Source organism: Pipistrellus kuhlii, unplaced genomic scaffold (assembly GCF_014108245.1).
Source record: "Pipistrellus kuhlii isolate mPipKuh1 unplaced genomic scaffold, mPipKuh1.p scaffold_m20_p_3, whole genome shotgun sequence".
NCBI classification, from domain to species: Eukaryota; Metazoa; Chordata; class Mammalia; order Chiroptera; family Vespertilionidae; genus Pipistrellus; species Pipistrellus kuhlii.
The window spans coordinates 108,710,179-108,728,200 of record NW_023425529.1 but is presented as its reverse complement, the minus strand read 5'-3'; the positions used below and the strand labels follow the sequence as shown (position 1 = coordinate 108,728,200).

General features: G+C 39.3%; 1 protein-coding gene across 7 annotated transcripts in view; it reads left to right on the top strand.

Annotated features, from left to right (window-relative positions):
• Positions 1-18,022, top strand: part of FNDC3A (fibronectin type III domain containing 3A) — a 159,709-nt gene that overhangs the window by 115,824 nt on the left and 25,863 nt on the right. For 5 of the 7 annotated variants that reach the window (XM_045588660.1, XM_036455763.2, XM_036455764.2 and 2 more), the window contains 4 exons: positions 5,326-5,379; positions 8,332-8,456; positions 8,799-8,973; positions 10,703-10,789. In XM_045588660.1, coding sequence (XP_045444616.1) covers positions 5,326-5,379; positions 8,332-8,456; positions 8,799-8,973; positions 10,703-10,789 — 441 coding nt within the window. The remainder of the gene's footprint in view (positions 1-5,325; positions 5,380-8,331; positions 8,457-8,798; positions 8,974-10,702; positions 10,790-18,022) is intronic. The other 2 variants (XM_036455765.2, XM_036455769.2) reach the window with 1 other exon arrangement.

The window sequence follows — 18,022 nt, the reverse complement described above, 5'->3', positions numbered from 1 at the left end:
ACAATTTGGAATTCCGTGTTATAAAAATTGAGTTAAAAACTCGATTGCTGTCTAATATTGTAGTTGGCAATATTACATAAAAACTGAATAGAGTTCAGAAAATTCTCAACCTTCACTGGAGAGCCATTTAAAAAACTAAAAATGTTTTCCACTCAGTAAATTTTCTCTTTCTTTATTTTTTATTAAATTTATTGGGGTGTTGCCAAAACTGGTTTGGCTCAGTGGATAGAATGTCTGTCTGTGAACTGAAGGGTCCCAGGTTCGATTCCGGTCAAGGGCATTTACATTGGTTGTGGGCACATCCCTGGTAGGGGTTGTGCAGGAGGCAGCTGGTCAATGTTTCTCTCTCATCGGTGTTTCTAGCTCTCTATTCCTCTCCCTTCCTCTCTGTAAAAGATCAATAAAAAGTATATATATATATATTTTTTTTCAATTTATTGGAGTGTCATTGTTTAATAAAATTATATAGGTTTCAGGTGCACAATTATGTGATACATCATTTGTAGATAATTTAACTTTGATATGAGTCTTAGAGTCAATTGTGTTCAAATAGATGAAATTTCGTTATAATGATTGTAAAGACCACTTGTTCTGAATCAGAGTGAGTACTAAAAAGGAAATAGGTTGAAATTATAGAAAGAAAATTTAGCAGTGGTAATAAATTATTTAACCCTACAACTCAAAGAGTTAAAAGAGAGCAACAAGAAAAGTCCAGCATAAGCAGAAGGAAGGAAATAATAAAGATCAGAGCGGAGCTAGACAACAAAAACAAACAAACAAACAAAAAATACAAAAGATCAACAAAACCAAGAGCTGGTTCTTTGAAAGGATAAACAAGATTGATGAATCTCTAGCCAGACTCACCAAGAAGCAAAGAGAAAGGACCCAAATCAACAAAATCAGAAATGAAAGAGGTGAAGTAACAACCGATCACATAGAAATACAAACTATTATGAAAAAATACTACAAAGAACTCTCTTCCAACAAAATGGACACCTAGATGAAATGGACATATTCTTAGAAAAATACAAGCTCCCAAAACTCAACCAAGAAGAATTAAAAAAAAACAAAAAACAAAAAAAAACTGAATATGCCGATAACTACCAAAGAAATTGAAACAGCAATCAAAAATCTTCCAGCAAACAAAAGCCTTTACAGGGGAGTTATACCAAGAAGGATAAAACCTATCCTCCTCAGAATATCCCAAACAATTCAAGAGGAAGGCACAATTCCAAGCTCTTCCTATGAAACCAGCATTACCCTAATCCCAAAACCAGATAAAGACACCATAAAAAAAGAGAACTACAGGCCAATATCTTTGATGAACATAGATGCTAACACCTCAACAAAATTCTAGCAAATCAGATTCAGCAATACATTCAAAAAATCATACCCCATGACCAAGTGGGATTTATTCCGGGGATGCGAGGATGGTACAATAACCACAAATCAATAAATGTGATATATCACATAAACAAACTAAGAGACAAAAATCACATAATCATATCAATTGATGCAGAAAAAGCATTCTACAAAATCCAACACCCTTTGTTGATAAAAACACTTAGCAAAGTGGGAATAGAAGGATCAGACCTCAACATAACAAAAGCCCTAAATGACAAACCTACAGCCAACATCATACTCAATGGGCAAAAACTAAAACCATTTCCCCTAAGAATAGGAACAAGACAAGGATGCCCACTTTCATCACTCTTGTTCAACATAGTACTAGAAGTACTAGCCATAGCGATCAGACAAGAAGAAGAAATAAAAGGCATTCAAATTGGAAAAGAAGAAGTGAAACTGTCCTTATTTGCAAATGGCATGATACTATACATAGAAAACCCCAAAGACTCCATCAAAAAACTACTACACCTAATAAATAAATTTGACATTGTAGCAGGATACAAAGTTAACATCCAGAAATCTATGGCCTTTTTATACACCAATAATGAACTCCTAGAAAGAGAAATGAAAAAAAAAATCCTGTTTATCATTGCACAAAAAAAAATTAAGATACCTAGGAATAAACTTAACTAAGGACATGAAAGACCTGTACTCAGAAAACAACAGGACATTGGAAAAAGAGATAGAGGAATACATAAATGGAAGAACATTCCATGTTTATGTATTGGTAGAATCAACATCATTAAAATGTCCATACTACCTAAAGCAATCTATAGATTCAATGCAATACCTATTAAAATGCCAGTGGCGTATTTCAAAGATCTAGAACAAACTCTACAAAAATTCATCTAGAATTTAAAAAAACCCTGAATACCTATAGCTATCCTGAGAAAGAAGAACAAAGGTGGTGGGATCACAATGCCAGACATCAAGCTATATTGCCAAACCACGGTTCTCAAAACTGCCTGGTACTGGCACAAGAACAGACATATAGACCAATGGAACAGAACAGAGAACTCAGAAATCCACCCTAGCCATTATACTCAATTAATATCTGACAAAGAAGGCAAGAACATACAATAGAGTTAGAACAGTCTCTTTAATAAATGGTGCTGGGAAATTTGGTCAAATAGTGCAAAAAAAAAATCAAACTAGATCACCAACTTATACCATGCATGAAACAAACTCAAATGGCTAAAGGACTTGAATATAAAACGGAAAACCATAAAAATCCTACAAGACTACATAGGCAGCAGAATTGCAGACATATGTCATAGCAATATCATTACGGACACAGATCTTAGGGCAAGAGAGACTAAGAAAAAAATAAATGTGACTACATCAAAGTAAAATGTTTCTGCACAGCAAAAGAAACCATCAACAAAACAATAAGAAAACCCACTGCATGGGAGAACTTATCTGCCAATGTTATCTCCAATAAGGGTTTAATCTCCAACATTTACAGGGAACTCATACAATTTAACAAAAGGAAGATAAACAATCCAACCAAAAAAAAAATGGGCAAAGGATCTAAATAGACACTTTTTGAAAGAGGACATTCGGAAAGCCAAGAGACAATGAAAACATGCTCAAAGTCACTAATCATCCAAGAGATGCAAATCAAAACAACAGTGAGGTACTACCTCACACCTGACAGGATGGCTATCATTAGCATATCAACAAACGACCAGTGCTGGAGAGGATGCAGAGAAAAAGGAGCCCTCTTCACTGTTGGTGGGAATGCAGACTGGTGCAGCCATTGTGGAAAACAGTGGCGTTTCCTAAAAAAATTTAAAAATGGAACTGCCATTTGACCCAGTGATCCCACTTCTGGGAATATATCCAAAAAAATTAGAAACACCAATCAGAAAGGATATATGCACCCCTATGTTCATGCACAATTTATAATAGCTAAGATTTGTTAATAGCGTAAATGCTCATCAGCAGATGAGTGGATTAGAAAACTATGGTACATTTACACAATGGAATACTATAAAAAAGAAGGAATTCTTACCATTTGCAACAGCATGGATGGAACTGGAGAGCATTATGCTAAGTGAAATAAGCCAGTCAGTGAAAGAAAAATACCATATCATCTCACTTATTTATGGATAATAAAGAACATTATAACCTGACCAACAAAAAGATAGATACAGAGGCAGAGAAGCATTGAACAGACTGTCAAATTACAGCAGGAAGGCTGGGGTGGGGGGTTGGGGGGGTTGAGGAGGAGATCAACCAAAGGACTTGTATGCATGCATATAAGCATACCAGTGGATGCAAAATTGGCTATGCTTATTTGCATAACCAGTCTTGGTGAGGGCATGTGCCTGGGGTAGGGGAGGCCAGGGGATGGTCAATGGGGGTTGGAGGGGGAAGGATACATATGTACTTCTATTTGTAATATTTAAACAATTGAAAAAAAAGAAAAGAAAATTCAAATAGAAATAAGATTGAAAATCTGGAGAGATTAAATACTGGAATAAAATGCCAAGGGAGATTGTAGATTAACAGATTGATGAATTAGAAGTCCTAGATAACTGGTACTGTTATGGGGCAACCCGCAAGAGACAGCCACCAGAGACAGATCAAAATGTATGAGCCTTTATTAAACAGTGGCCAGTGACTGCAGTTGCAGCACTCCACTGCAGTAAAGGCCAAACTGCAGTGCAGACCACAGATGTTACAGCAAATTTATACTCAGAAACCACATGAAGGAGTTAGGACAGTTACAATGACAACCCAAAGGTTACAAAAGTTATTTCAGCCGTTTCCAAGAAACTCAGGGCACAGGTGCAAAACCTGGGCATGCTTGGCCAGAGCTTGAACCTCTACCTCCCTCTAAACTCCAACCAACCCATTGTTCAGTGACCTACTCTGCCTCCTCTGTCCCAAGGCATCCTGCCTCCAAGTAACGGAGGAGCTGTACAGTGTTTGCAGCCCAGAACAGTACATGGAGTTTAGAAGCAGAGATCGAGACAGCATGCCCTCTTGGAGTTCCTTACAGCACCCCACTTTTTTCTTTGTTGTATTATACCAGCGGTCACCAGCCGGTGGTCCGTGAGATCCGAAAGGTTGGTGACCCCTGTATTGTACAATACTAGAAAGACGGGTACACGAAATGCGTGCATTGGGGGTAGGGAGGGTCCCTAAGCCTGGCCTGCACCCTCTCCAATCTGGGATTCCTCTCACAATCCAGAACCACTGGCTCCTAAGTGCTCACCTGCCTGATGCCCCTAACTGGTCTGATCCCCCTTACTGCCTATCTGTTCTCCCCTCCTTGCCTGATCCCTCTAATTGCCTATCCGCACTTCCCTCCTAGCCTAAACCCCCTAACTGCCCATCTGCTCTCCCTTGTCTCCACGCCTCCAGACCCCGGTGCAGGAGTGCTGAGAGCTGTCTGCCGAGGCCCCAGCCCCATCCTGATGCCCCCTTCTAGGCCAGGCAGAGCCACAGAGTGGCTGCCCCCTGCAGCAGCCTTATGTCCCAGTGGCACAAGTTCCTGCCCACCAGCTCCTGTGCGCATCTAATCTGTTGAAGGATTGTGACTGGGACATAGTTAGGACCAATTAGCATATTACCTCTTCATATATATATTGTAGATTACTTTTAAATTGTAAGGTGAGTTTTAATAAATACTTAGTCCTAGGCAAAGTGATCTTTTTAAAAGGATTATAAAAGGTAAGATAGTTCTTGCTTAAAAAGGTATTTCAATATTCAGAAAAACTTGAATAACCTCTAGCTTTGTTTTTTCCTTCCACTTAAGAGGATTATGTGGTATCCAAGATATATATTTCTGTATAAATTTTTCTTTGGCCAAGTCACAGAGAACATCTGTAACAGTATAGATTCCTTAGTTTAGATCACCACACTGTCTTTTACAAAAGTACTAACTTGTACTCATTTTGTTTGTTTTAGGCACCTAGTGACAATGGTTCTAAAATCCAAAGCTTTATTTTAGAATGGGATGAGGTAAGTAAATTGAATCTTAAATTAGGCTAAAATTTTGTGCATATCCTCAGGCAGAAATAACGTTTTTTTTAATAGTTAAGTTTTTTCCTTTTTTAAAAACAATGTGAATGATTTCATGTGGAATGTGAGTGAACTGATAGTATTCTTAGAAAATATTACTGACTGGACCTCCCTATGATTTGTTTTTTTGTTGTTGTTGTTTTTTTAATATATTTTATTGATTTTTTACAGAGAGGAAGAGAGAGGGACAGAGAGTTAGAAACATTGATGAGAGAGAATCATCAATCAGCTGCCTCTTGCACCCCCCCCACTGGGGATGTGCCCGCAACCAAGGCACATGCCCTTGACCGGAATCGAACCCGGGACCTTTCAGTCGCAGACCGACATTCTATCCACTGAGCCAAACCGGTTTCGACTATGATTTGTTTTTAACTAAACCACCACTAAGCTGTTATTTGGGTAACTACCTTGATTTTTTTTTTTAATTACTTTTTTACATTAGCTTTAAAGGCTAATAGTCATTGTTTATGCCTGTTTTTACAAATTACTTGGTGACTTAAAACAATACACATTTATTCTCTCATAGTTCTGAAAGCTAGAAATTTTTCTTTAATCCTCTACTGAGGATAAGTTTATTGATTGGGGTTGGGGGTGGAGAAACATCCATTGACCAGGGATGGAACCGGTAACCTTTGGGAATGCAAGATGATGACACTCCAAACAACTGAGCCACCTGGCCAGGGCATGGAAACCAGAAATTTTAAATGGGTTTCACTGAGCCAAAAACAAGATACCACAGTGGCCATGCTTCCTCCAGAAACTCTAGAGGAGAACAATCTGTTGCTTAGCCTTTTCCAGCTTCTGGAGCTCTCCTCATTACTTGGTTAATGGTCACATTAAATGCCTTTTCTTCCCGTCACCATTGTCATTGCCTTTTATCTCTTCTGTCTTCAAGTCCTCTTCTGCCTCCCTCTAAAAAGGATACTTGTAATTCCATTCTGGGCCCATCCAGATAACCAGGATAATCTCTCCATCTCAAGAGCCTTATCACTTCTGTACAGTCCCTGTTGCCATATAAGGTAACATTCACAGGTTGCAGGTAGTGTTAGGATCTGGATATCTTGGGGACCATTATTCAGCCTACCACAGCAAGATTACTGGGCTTTTATTGTTTCGTACTCTGTTTTACTGTCATTTATCATGTTTTCTCATGTCTTGCTGCTTACACAACAGCTAAAATAGGAGGGAGGGATCAGAGAGTAGAAGAAATTCCTTTGGTAATTTGGGAATTCAGCAGTAATGAGGCCCAATCAAGTGGGTTTAATTCCAAAAGTTCTAAGAGAATTCAGAATTAGGAAACCTATTAATATAAGATAATAATTTAGAAGAAAAACTATAGCATCTTGACAAATTATGAAAAGGTAGTTGATAAAAATTTAGCACCCATTTCAGTTAAAATTCAAAACAAATTAGGACTTGAAAGGTAATTCCTTATTTGATAGTTATTTTTATATTAAGCAAAATTCCATCACTAAACAAGGAAAGCATTCTGGTTACAGCAGAAACAAGTGAAAGTTGCTTGTATCCCCACCTTTATTTAACGTTATTCGGGAAGTTATAGTTAATGCAGTATGATTTGGAACCAAAACAAGAAGTATAGCCATGGTGGCTAGCGTGGGGAGAATAGTTATCATTATTTACAGATGATATGATTTTCTGTTTAGACAACTCAGTAAAATTAAGTATAAACACTATTAAAACTAACAAGAGTTCAGTAAAGCAGACTGACAAAAGACTAGAGGTTTTCTTTGAAGCAGAAGTTACTCTAACCACCCTTTACCTCTACTGACACAATAACAAAAGTGGGTGGAAAATGAGAACCTAGTCCTTTTTATGTAGCACCCTAAATTTCTAAAATCCTTTAGTTTTCCTGACCTGCAGACTTTTCTCTTTCCCTTATACTCCTTTTTCTTTTCTGCTTATACTCTTTTATTGTTAAATCTAAGCAGTAGCAGCTCCAAAATCTTTATTTTAAGAAAGCTTAGTAGCTATCTAGGTGGAGGTCTAAAGATGTGTATAGACATTTTCTTAAAACTTTGCATAGCACTTTTCATAGGCTGAGGAACACCACCAGTGGTGTATATCAGATCTCTGTTGCCAGCACTGCCAATTCCCCACTTGAGATTGAGTCCATACCTGGAAAGAGTTTCTTTTATTAAAGCCAGAGGTTTGGCATAACTAAAATAGGTGCTTAGTTCAAGAGGCTATACAAAGATACCTATTCTGCAATTTTTAAGTTCTGCATTTAACAAAGAGTAACTATGAAAAATGTGTGATCTCATCATCCTCTTGAGATCCATGACATGCATGTAATTGAGTTTTGGCCTTGCCAGTTTGGCTCAGTAGATAGAACATTAGCCCGTAAACTGAAGGCTCAAGGATTCGATTCTGATCAAGGGCATGTACCTCAGTTGCAGGCTCAATCCCTGGCCCTGATCAGGACACAGGAGAGAGACAACCAATTGATGTGTATCTCTCACATCAATGTTTCTCCCCTTCCCTTCTACTCGCTCTAAAATGTCCTTGGGTAAGGATTAACAACAAAAAATGCCTTTCAATGTATGATAGTTAATATGTTACTATCGCCGAAACCAGTTTGGCTCAATGGATAGAGCGACGGCTTGGGGACTGACGGGTCCCGGCTTCGATTCCGGTCAAGGGCATGTACCTTGGTTTCGGGCATATCCCCAGTAGGGGGTGTGCAAGAGGCAGCTGATCGATGACTCTCTCTCATCGATGTTTCTAACTCTCTATCTCTCTCCCTTCCTATCTGTACAAAATCAATAAAATATATTTTTTTTAAAAAAATATGTTCCTATCAAGTAGGAATTGATGTGGATTTATCTTTTACAATAATGTATCTGATATGTAATAATTAGCCATTTCTTTTAGGGAAAAGGAAATGGAGAATTTTGTCAGTGTTACACGGGCTCACAGAAGCAATTTAAAATTACTAAACTGTCACCAGCAATGGGATGTAAATTTAGACTATCAGCCAAAAATGAGTATGGCACAAGGTAAAATACACTTTAATGTAAATATTTTAGCTTATCCAGTCAACTTTATTTGTATAAATTATTTACAGTCCAAATTATCTGCTAAAATTCTGCTTTGTTATCATTTTGATATAACTGTATTAAAAGCTATAAGATAATGTGTTAGTTGCATAAACTGCAGTTTTAAAAGAATGCTAAATTATTTTTAGGTATTTGACTTGGTTACTGTAAAGATATTACCAAATTCAAGATATAATTCTTAAATTATAATTAGTTATCAAAAATGTCACTTATCAAAAGTTAATTCTTTATAAAAATAACTTTTTCTCATTTTTCTTAAACAAATTTCATTTGTTTCAACAGTGGTTTTAGTGAAGAAGTTTTATATTACACCTCGGGCTGTGCCCCTTCTATGCCAGCAAGTCCTGTATTAGCCAAGGCTGGCGTCACTTGGTTATCCTTACAATGGCGCAAACCCTCGGGGACACCATCAGATGAAGGAATCGCTTACATTTTAGAGATGGAGGATGAAACTTCAGTGAGTACGGATATGTATTTTAAATGGGGTGTTTAAAACATTTCAGTGTGTGTTAATCCTAATACTGTACACATTGCCTCAATAGTTAGATCCTTCCCCAAATCTTTTGAATCTTCGGTTATATTTCTGAGGCATTGGGAGTGAGGGAGAACTCCGTCTTTATTTGTCTTGATGTGTAGGAATGAGTTTTGGTTTTTATGTTTTGTATGTATGTTTGTGCCTGGGAATAACAAAGTATATGTCAGATATATATGTTTTGGGGGAAATAAAGAGAAGGGAAGATCACCCAGCTTTCTATATAAACTAAGCAACTCTAAAAGACAAGGAAATAATATGTCTGCCTTCTCCAACTGTGTATATACACTGCTTTCCCAAGTGCCACAGGAGACTTAAAGAACCTCACATGAGATTCTGAAGTACAGCCTAAATCTAGTTTCTCCTGGCTCATCTTCTGTGAACTAGAATCAAGCTGAATAAGAGTTAGGCTGTCCTGTACTAGTTCTATTAGTTCCATAGCTTTTTAGAGCTACTTTGAAACAATATGAATAAAAAATAGCATTGGCTGAAACTAGTTTGGCTCAGTGGATAGAGCATCAGCCTGCGGACTGAAGGGTCCCAGGTTCGATTCCGGTCAAGGGCATGTACCTTGGTTGCTGGCACATCCCCAGTAGAGGGCGTGCAAGAGGCAGCTGATTGATGACTCTCATCGATGTTTCTAACTATCTCTCTTCCTCTCTGTAAAAAATCAATAAAATATATTAAAAAAATAAAAGTAGCATTGGTTTACTCCTAAGTGTATATCCATTAATTGAAAACATGTTCGTATAAAAATTTCTACATGAATTTTCATAGCATCATTCATAATAGTCAAAATGTGGGAACAACCCAAATGTCCGTCAACTGCTGAATGGATAAACAAAATGTGATATAGCTATATAATGGAATATCATTCGGCCATATAAATGAATGAAATACTGACACATGCCACAACATAAGTGAATCTTGAAAACATTGTACCAAGTCAAAGAATTCTGTCACAAAAGAGGGGAAGTGACTACTAGCCAATAATCAAGTACAGGCTCTATTCTGGAATTAGGTATTAAGTGATGGTAATAAGTGAGGTATTAAGTGATTCACAATCTTGTGAATATACTATAAACCATTGAATTTCATACTTTAAAATGGGCATTTTTTGGTACATATATCTCAAAGTTTTAAAACATTAAAAATTGCATTGGAAAAGCAATGAAGCATTGTCAATGGGGCTATAAATAGCAATCCCAAACCTAAGTGACATTCCTACCTACCTGGACAACTACCCGTCCGTTTATTCATCTGAGCACAACTATGTGTTCAGGGCAACTTACATTCATTACTTATAGTTGTGTTTAGCTCTTAGAACATCTGTCTGGGAAATTTCTGTTCTAGAGATAAGGTTACTGACAGTCAAGTTACCATTGGCCCTCACTCTTCCCTCAGCACAGAAATTTTCCCTTGGATACTCTCTTTACTGAGAGTAAGTGGTCTCTTTCATCCTTTACATTTGTTAGTAGCATTTCTGGATCTGTCCACTCAAGTTAGAAATGGCAATGTGAGAATTACACTAAACATCATAAATCACATAGCACAAGGTGAAGATGAAGAAAACCCGGGTCTTTTCACATATTCATTATTCTTCATATTTCTGCTATTAGACATCTAATGAAGATTTGTTTTTTCCCCTTTCCAGGGATATGGTTTTAAGCCTAAATATGATGGAGAAGATCTTACTTACACAGTGAAAAATCTCAGACGTAGTACAAAGTATAAATTTAAGGTAAGCTTTGGAAACCTTCTAAAAGATTTATTTGTAGTTCTTTTTATTCCTTAGTTTTAAAGCCAAGTATATATTTTATTCATTTGATTTTAAAATCTTAAATAATTTTGGCCTTTTCTAATGTGCTTTATTTTACTTTCTTACTATATAATAGTGCTTCTCAAACATTATGTACAGTAGTCCCATCTTCCTTATCTGTAGTTTTACTTTCCATGGGTCTAGTTATCGATGGTCAACAGAAATCTGAAAGTTTTAAGTGAGAATCTCCAGAAGTAAATAATTAATAAACTTTAAATTGCGCACTATTCTTAGTATCATGATGATAATAAAATTTTGAAGAAAAAAGAAATTTATGCTAGTTTTACTGTCACATCGAAACAGTGGGAGTTACAGGCACAGTGTGTGAAGACATGAACAGAAAACGTGTTCCACTTGTTAGCAACATGTTGTGCCAGAAAGTATGGAGCTTATTAGGAGACTTGATCAAGGGATCCTTTGAAACAAATGACCACATTCACACAACTTTTATTACAGTATGTTGTTATAATGCTCTATTTTTATTATTAGTTGTTTTAATAATACTTGCTTACTGTGCCCAATTTATAAGTTAAACTTTATCATAGTTATGTATGTAAAGAACATAGTATATATAGGATTCAGTAATACTCCAGTTTCAGGCATCTACTGGGGGTCTTGGAACTTATACCCCACAGGTAAAGGGGACTACTATATTTAAATTCAGGAGTTTTAATGTTTTATGGGACTCTTATTTCTAAATGTGAACAGATATTTTTTTAAATGTGCATGTTTTTAAACATAATTAGAATACGATTTTTGGCAGGGATATTAAGCAGAGTAATGTTACTTTTTTCCCAGTGCATCATATCAAGTGGTCACAATTTCAGTTCGTTCCATTACTGACACTCACTTGTAGAAGGTGATAGCTACCATATTTCTTCACTGTAGAGTTGTTCTTTTTTTCTTTATGATAAGTACCACTGGCCCAGTGCACGAAATTCGTGCACGGGGGTGGGGGGTATCCCTCCGCCTGGCTTGCACCCTCTCCAATCTGGGATCCCTCTCACAATCCAGAACTACTGCTCCTAAGTGCTCACCTGCCTGCCTGATGCCCCTAACTGCTATCCTCTCCTGGTGTGATCCCCCTAACTCCCTATGTGCTCTCCCTTCCTCTCTGCACCTTCAAACCCTGGCCCAGGAGTGCTGAGAGCTCTCTGCTGAGGCCTTGCCCCTGTCCTGACACTCCCCTTCAGGGCCAGGTACCGCCAGAGGCCTACACGCACCTCCGTCACAGGGGGCGGGGGGGGCCAGGGGGGGGGGGCACCCCCTGCAGCAGCCTCATGCCCCCCCTGCAGCAGCCTCATGTCCCATTAGCACAAGTCCCCACCCCCATCCCTGCCCACCAGCTCCTGTGTGTGTGCAGCCTGGTTGTGCTGTGACACCATTAGCTTATCACCTCTTTGTTATATAGATTTTGTAAATACTATTTAAACATCTTATTCCTCATCAAACTTTAACCCATAGTTTTAACACCCATTAGTAAATCTTGTTTTAATCATTGCTAAGTGGTAATTTTTTTTAATTTTATCACTAGAGGCCTGGTGCACGAAATTTGTGCATTGGGAAGGGGAGTGTCCCTCAGCCCAGCCTGCACCCTCTCCAATCTGGGACCCCTTGGGGGATTTCTGACTTAGGGATCGGGACTAAACTGGCAGTCAATCATCCTTCTTACAATCCAGAACTGCTGGCTCCTAACCACTCAGCTGCCTGATTGTCCCTATCTGCTTCTGCCTGCTAGCCAGGTCAGCCCCTAACCACTCCCCTGCCAGCCTGATTGACACCTAACTACTCCCCTGCAGGCCTGGTCACCCCCAACTGCCCTCCCCTGCCAGCCTGGTTCCCCCAACTGCCCTCCCCTGCAGGCCTAGTCGCCCCCAATTGCCCTTCCTTACCAGTCCGGTCGCTCCCAACTGCCCTCCTCTGCAGGTATGATCACCCTCAACTTCCCTCCTCTGCCAGCCCGATTGCCCCAACTGCCCTCCCCTGCCGGCCATCTTGTGGTGGCCATCTTGTGACAATGTGAAATTCGTGCACGGGGCGGGGGGGTGTCCCTCAGCCCAACCTGCACCCTCTCCAATCTGGGACCCCTTTCACAATCTAGGACTGCTGGCTCCCAACTACTCGCCTGCCTGATCACCACCTAACCACTCCGCTGCTAGCCTGATCAACACCTAACTGTTCCCCTGCCAGCCTGTTAGTCCCCAACTGCCCTCCCCTGATACCCTGGTCACCCTCAAATGCCCTCCCTTGTATATTCCCTCTTTATTAGATAGGGTTTTTTCTTTAGCATGTTGGACAGTCCAAACTGGTTTGGCTCAGTGGATGGAGCATTGTCCTGCAGACTCAAGGATCCCAGGGTCGATTCTGGTCAAGGGCATGTACCTTGGTTGGGGCCACATACCCAGTGGGGAGTGTGCAGGAGGCAGCTGATCGATGTTTCTCTCTCATAGATGTTTCTAGTTCTTTATCCCTTTCCCTTCTTCTTTGTAAAAAATCAATAAAATATGTATTTTAAAAAAGAAACGTTTAAAATTCCTCCATATCTGCCTGGTTGGTGTGACCCAGGCTGCTACCACTGAAGGGGATTGCGCCCTGGCCAGGCTGAGACCCAGCCCAAGCTGTTGCTGGGACCAGGGGATAGCGCAGTGCTGGTGCGCGGCCCCAGCCCAAGCTGCTGCCACTGGCCTGAAGATCGAGTCACGGGGATGCGTGACCCTGCCCGCCTGAGACCCAGCTGAGGCTGCTGCCCTGGCCAGGGTAACATGCAGCTTGAATGCTAGGCCCTGCCGGCCTGAGACCTCAGCCCAGGCTGCCACTGCTGGTCAGGTGATCACACAGTGGGGGTGCGCAGCCATGCTAGCCTCAGACCTCAGCCCATGCTGCCACCATTGGCGCTGGTCAGGGCTTTGGTGCAAGGCCCTGCAGGTCTGAGACCCCAGCCCAGGCTGCCGCTGCTGGCCTGGATCAGCCAGGATTGTCCTTAGTGCTGGTGCCTCCCAGTTGGACACCCTGGGCTGCCGCCACTGGGCAGGGTTGCTGTGTGGGGGGCAGGTGCCTCTCAGATAGACACCCTGGACTGTTCCTGCTGGGCGGACTTGGGGACGCCGGCAAAGCTAAGAGGATTGGGCGCCGCTATCTTGTGGCTATGGGCGCTGCCATTTTTGTCGTGAAGTAATGGTTAATTTGCATATTACTCTTTTTTTTAAAATCAATCTTTATTGTTCATATTATTACAAAGGTTCCTCATTTCTTCCCCCCTCTGCATATTACTCTTTTATTAGATAGAATTGGATCAAACTCTTTCCCTTTCCCAAGGCTTATACTCTTCCCTTCAGAGTGCTTAAGGTCCTACTAGGCAAATGCTACTGCCTCCACTCCTGTCCACAAATACTTGCCTAGTTTAGTCCATCTGTTGATTTTGGACTGAATTATTTTGGAAGAAAGGCAGAAAAGACCCTGCATGTTATTCTTGCTTACTGAGGCATGGAGACCCTGCATATTAATTATTGCTCACTTGAGACAGTAGCAAGCTTTGAAAATTATTGGATATATTTTAGCTCTTACTTAGTCCATGTTATATATCACTATTTCTTGGCAGACAGTAATTGCATTAACAACCAGTTAATGTAAACCAGCCTACATTTTTTGTGCAGAAGTTTCCACGAAAATATACCAGGATACTATTAGTTGGTAAACTCAGCATTTGAGTTTTTCTATAGTTCTTGTTTAATCAAATCATTTCAAATAAATTATAAAAGGCTCTATAAATTGTTTTAACTTTAAGAGATCTAAACTAAATTTATTACTCCTTAAGAACTTTACAAAAACATTTTAATGATAACTTTGATTATGCAGGGCAAAGTTATATCTGATATACTTTGCTTTATATATTAGCTTCATTTTCAGAACTTCTAGTAACACTGGATTATTTTAATTTCTAAATAGCTTTCATATTTATCTACACTAATAAAAGAGTAAGATACAAATTGACGGTACCGTCGTGACACCCACCAGCCAATCAGGAGTGTATATGCAAATTAACCCAACTAAGATGGTAGGTTAATTTGCATACACAGCCGCCAAGCAGCTGGGAATGGGGTGGGATGCTTGCATTCTGCACCACCCCAGCTGCTCCGGGTCTCTGGGCAGCGTGGGCGGGTGGAAAAGCGGCTCAGGCCAGAGCAAAGGCAGTGCCGGCAGCCAGGGGAAGGAAGGCCCATTCTTGCATGAATCTTCATGCGTTGGGCCTCTAGCAGGAATTATAAATTACCTGAGAAGTACATATAGATTTACTCCGGCTTTCCTCTGATGATGATACTGAATTATATTTTGCTTCAATAATGATTATCAACAGAACTTCTGAGCAAGTTGTCAGTGTCTTCATAATTTAGTAAATTTATTAAAATTCTTAGAGTTCTACTACCATGTAACAGCATGGTGTTATTGCAACATGGAGACAAAAATGTATACATACAAGTAGGAGTTAAATTCCTTACTAATTCATTATAAACAAATCAATTTATATTCAAAACTGTTTCGCTATGGCAGTCACTCTCAAATTGTAGGATATACAAATCTGAGATCTAAAACAGTAGTTCTCAAAGTGTTATCATCAAACCATTATATCAGTATCACTTGGAAATTGTTAGAAATATTAATTCACTGGCCCCAACCCAAATTTATTCAATCATAATTCTGGGGGTAAAGCCTAATGATCTGTATCTTAGCAAGCCCTCCATTGATCCTGATGCATATTGAAATTTGAGAATCACAGATCTAAAGCAGGAAAAAAAATATTAGTAAAGAGAAAATGATGACTGTATAAAGTTTTCTTGAAGCCCAGACATTTATTTTGAATCTACCATGTACTGGGTAGCAGCTGAGGTTTTAAATCATTAAATATAACTGCAATGTCTGTCTGACTTTTCTGGCATGGCATTGCAGACTCCTCAAGGAAACATATTAAAACAAAATCTTAACTTAGAAATCTTAGAATACTAAGCAAAGCAATAAAAATATAATACAGGAAGTAATGACTAAATAGTATGTTATTTTTTTTTAAAGAAACAATAAGGATATGAATTACATAAAATTCTAAAATGACCAAGTTTTCCCAATGCTAGAGTTCCAGATTCGATACTAAGGACAATCCTAGGACACTCAAAATACTAAGACAGAATTAGAACAGTGAAAGAATTTAAAGAATAAAATAAAAATAAAAGGCAAGCCGAAACCAGTTTGGCTCAGTGGTAGAGCGTCAGTCTGCGGACCGAAAGGTCCCAGGTTCGATTACAGTCAAGGGCATGTACATTGGTTGCGGGCACATCCCCAGTAGGGGGTGTGCAAGAGGCAGCTGGTCGATGTTTCTCTCTCATTGACGTTTCTAGCTCTCTATCCCTCTCTCCTCCTCTCTGTAAAAAATCAATAAAATATATTTTAAAATAAAATAAAAGTCAAGATTTAAAGCATAAAAAAGCAGTCATTTCTTAAAATAAAGCAAATAATGCTAATTTCATCAAATGGTTCACTGGAAGCTGAGCCAAGACCTGGTGTCCACATATTTAGAAAAGAAGAATTAAAAAGCTTCAGAGGCTATTAGCCAGTTCCTATGATTCTGAGCCACTGGAAAGCTGATGCCTTGTTTACTGAAAATCCTGAAAAATAGTTTTTCAAGTAACAAGGCCACTTATAGTCTAAGGGCTGAGAGTCCTTAGATACTTTCTCCAACTTGTTTTTTTGTTTATTTTTTTTGTTTGTTTTTGTTTAGGCTTTTTCATGAATGAAGAAAAGCAAAACAGTATCTGGATCTATTAACTTCTCTGATCTTTCATCCTTGAAATGTGCTTACATATAAGCATCTATGACAGTACATAGTCATGTAACCTTTTTTCTCAATCTTGTCTGCTTTCCTTTCTCCTCTGTCCTTTCTGTCTTGAAGAATACTATATCTCCAAACCTGTTCTATATTGCTTTCAGGCCCTCTTGCCTTCTAATCCAAGTTCTATTTTATAGCAAGATTAACCTTTCTGAAACAGCTTTCCCTCTAAAAAAGTTTCCTTAGTTTGACATAGGTGGTGGTGGTGTTTTTTTTTATTCTGACCAATTCAGTTTTTTTAAATGTACTGCTTTTTATTCCTTACATGAACAAGCCACCTATATGGCTCATCTTTTCCTGAGCAGAGTTCTCTATTTCTTGTTTACTTCTGCTCTTACACTCAGGGTTTTCTGTTTTGTTTTACCCAATAGTATATATTGTATTTTTTTAAATCAATCTTTATTGTTCATATTATTACAAAGGTTCTTCATTTCTTCCCCCCTCCACCAGGTTCCCATCTCATCCTCTGCCCTTTCCCCACCCCCCATTGTCCTTATCCATAGATGCACAGTTTATGTTAATAGTAGATTTATTTAAATCCTCATCAATAACCCCCTTTCAAAGGATTCCTGAATAATTTTTAAGCCATAGTCATCTTTTTTTTTTTTGCGTAATTATTTTGATATGCATATTGCCTGTCTTTTGCATAAAGATTCTAATTAAGGCAAGGTGTGCACCACACCTAGAATTTTTAGCACCTTGCTCCCTCTATGGTGGGCACTAAATGAATGTGCTGATTATTTGTAAAATTGGAATGGGCTGAGATAACGTAATAGCTTTTGTGTACAGGTGGGGTCCGGCCACCTGCCCTATCAGGGTCAGGGCTGGCCCAGGAAGGGGCCATGGGAGGTTGAGGGGGGCTGATCGGGCCAATTGGCCACCACAGTGCGTGTCATAGTGACCAGTCGTTCCAGTCACTTGGCTTTTAAATATATATAGATACATTTAGGGCCAACTGAAGTAAAAGGAGTCAATGGTGAAATATTATATACCTTTAAAAACATAATTAGTGAATCTTTATGGTCTTTAGGGACTCTGTTCTTTTTTTTTTCTTCTTCTTCTTTTAATCTTCACCTGAGGATATGTCCTTATTGATGAGAGAGAGAGAGAGAGAGAGAGAGAGAGAGAGAGAGAGAGAGAGAGAGAGAGAGAGAGAGAGAAGGAGGAAGAAGAAGAAGAAGAAGGAGGAGGAGGAGGGAGGGAGGAAGAAAGGGGGGGAGGGAGGGAGGGAGAGAGAGAGAGAGAGAGAGAGAGAGAGAGAGAGAGAGAAGAGAGGAGAG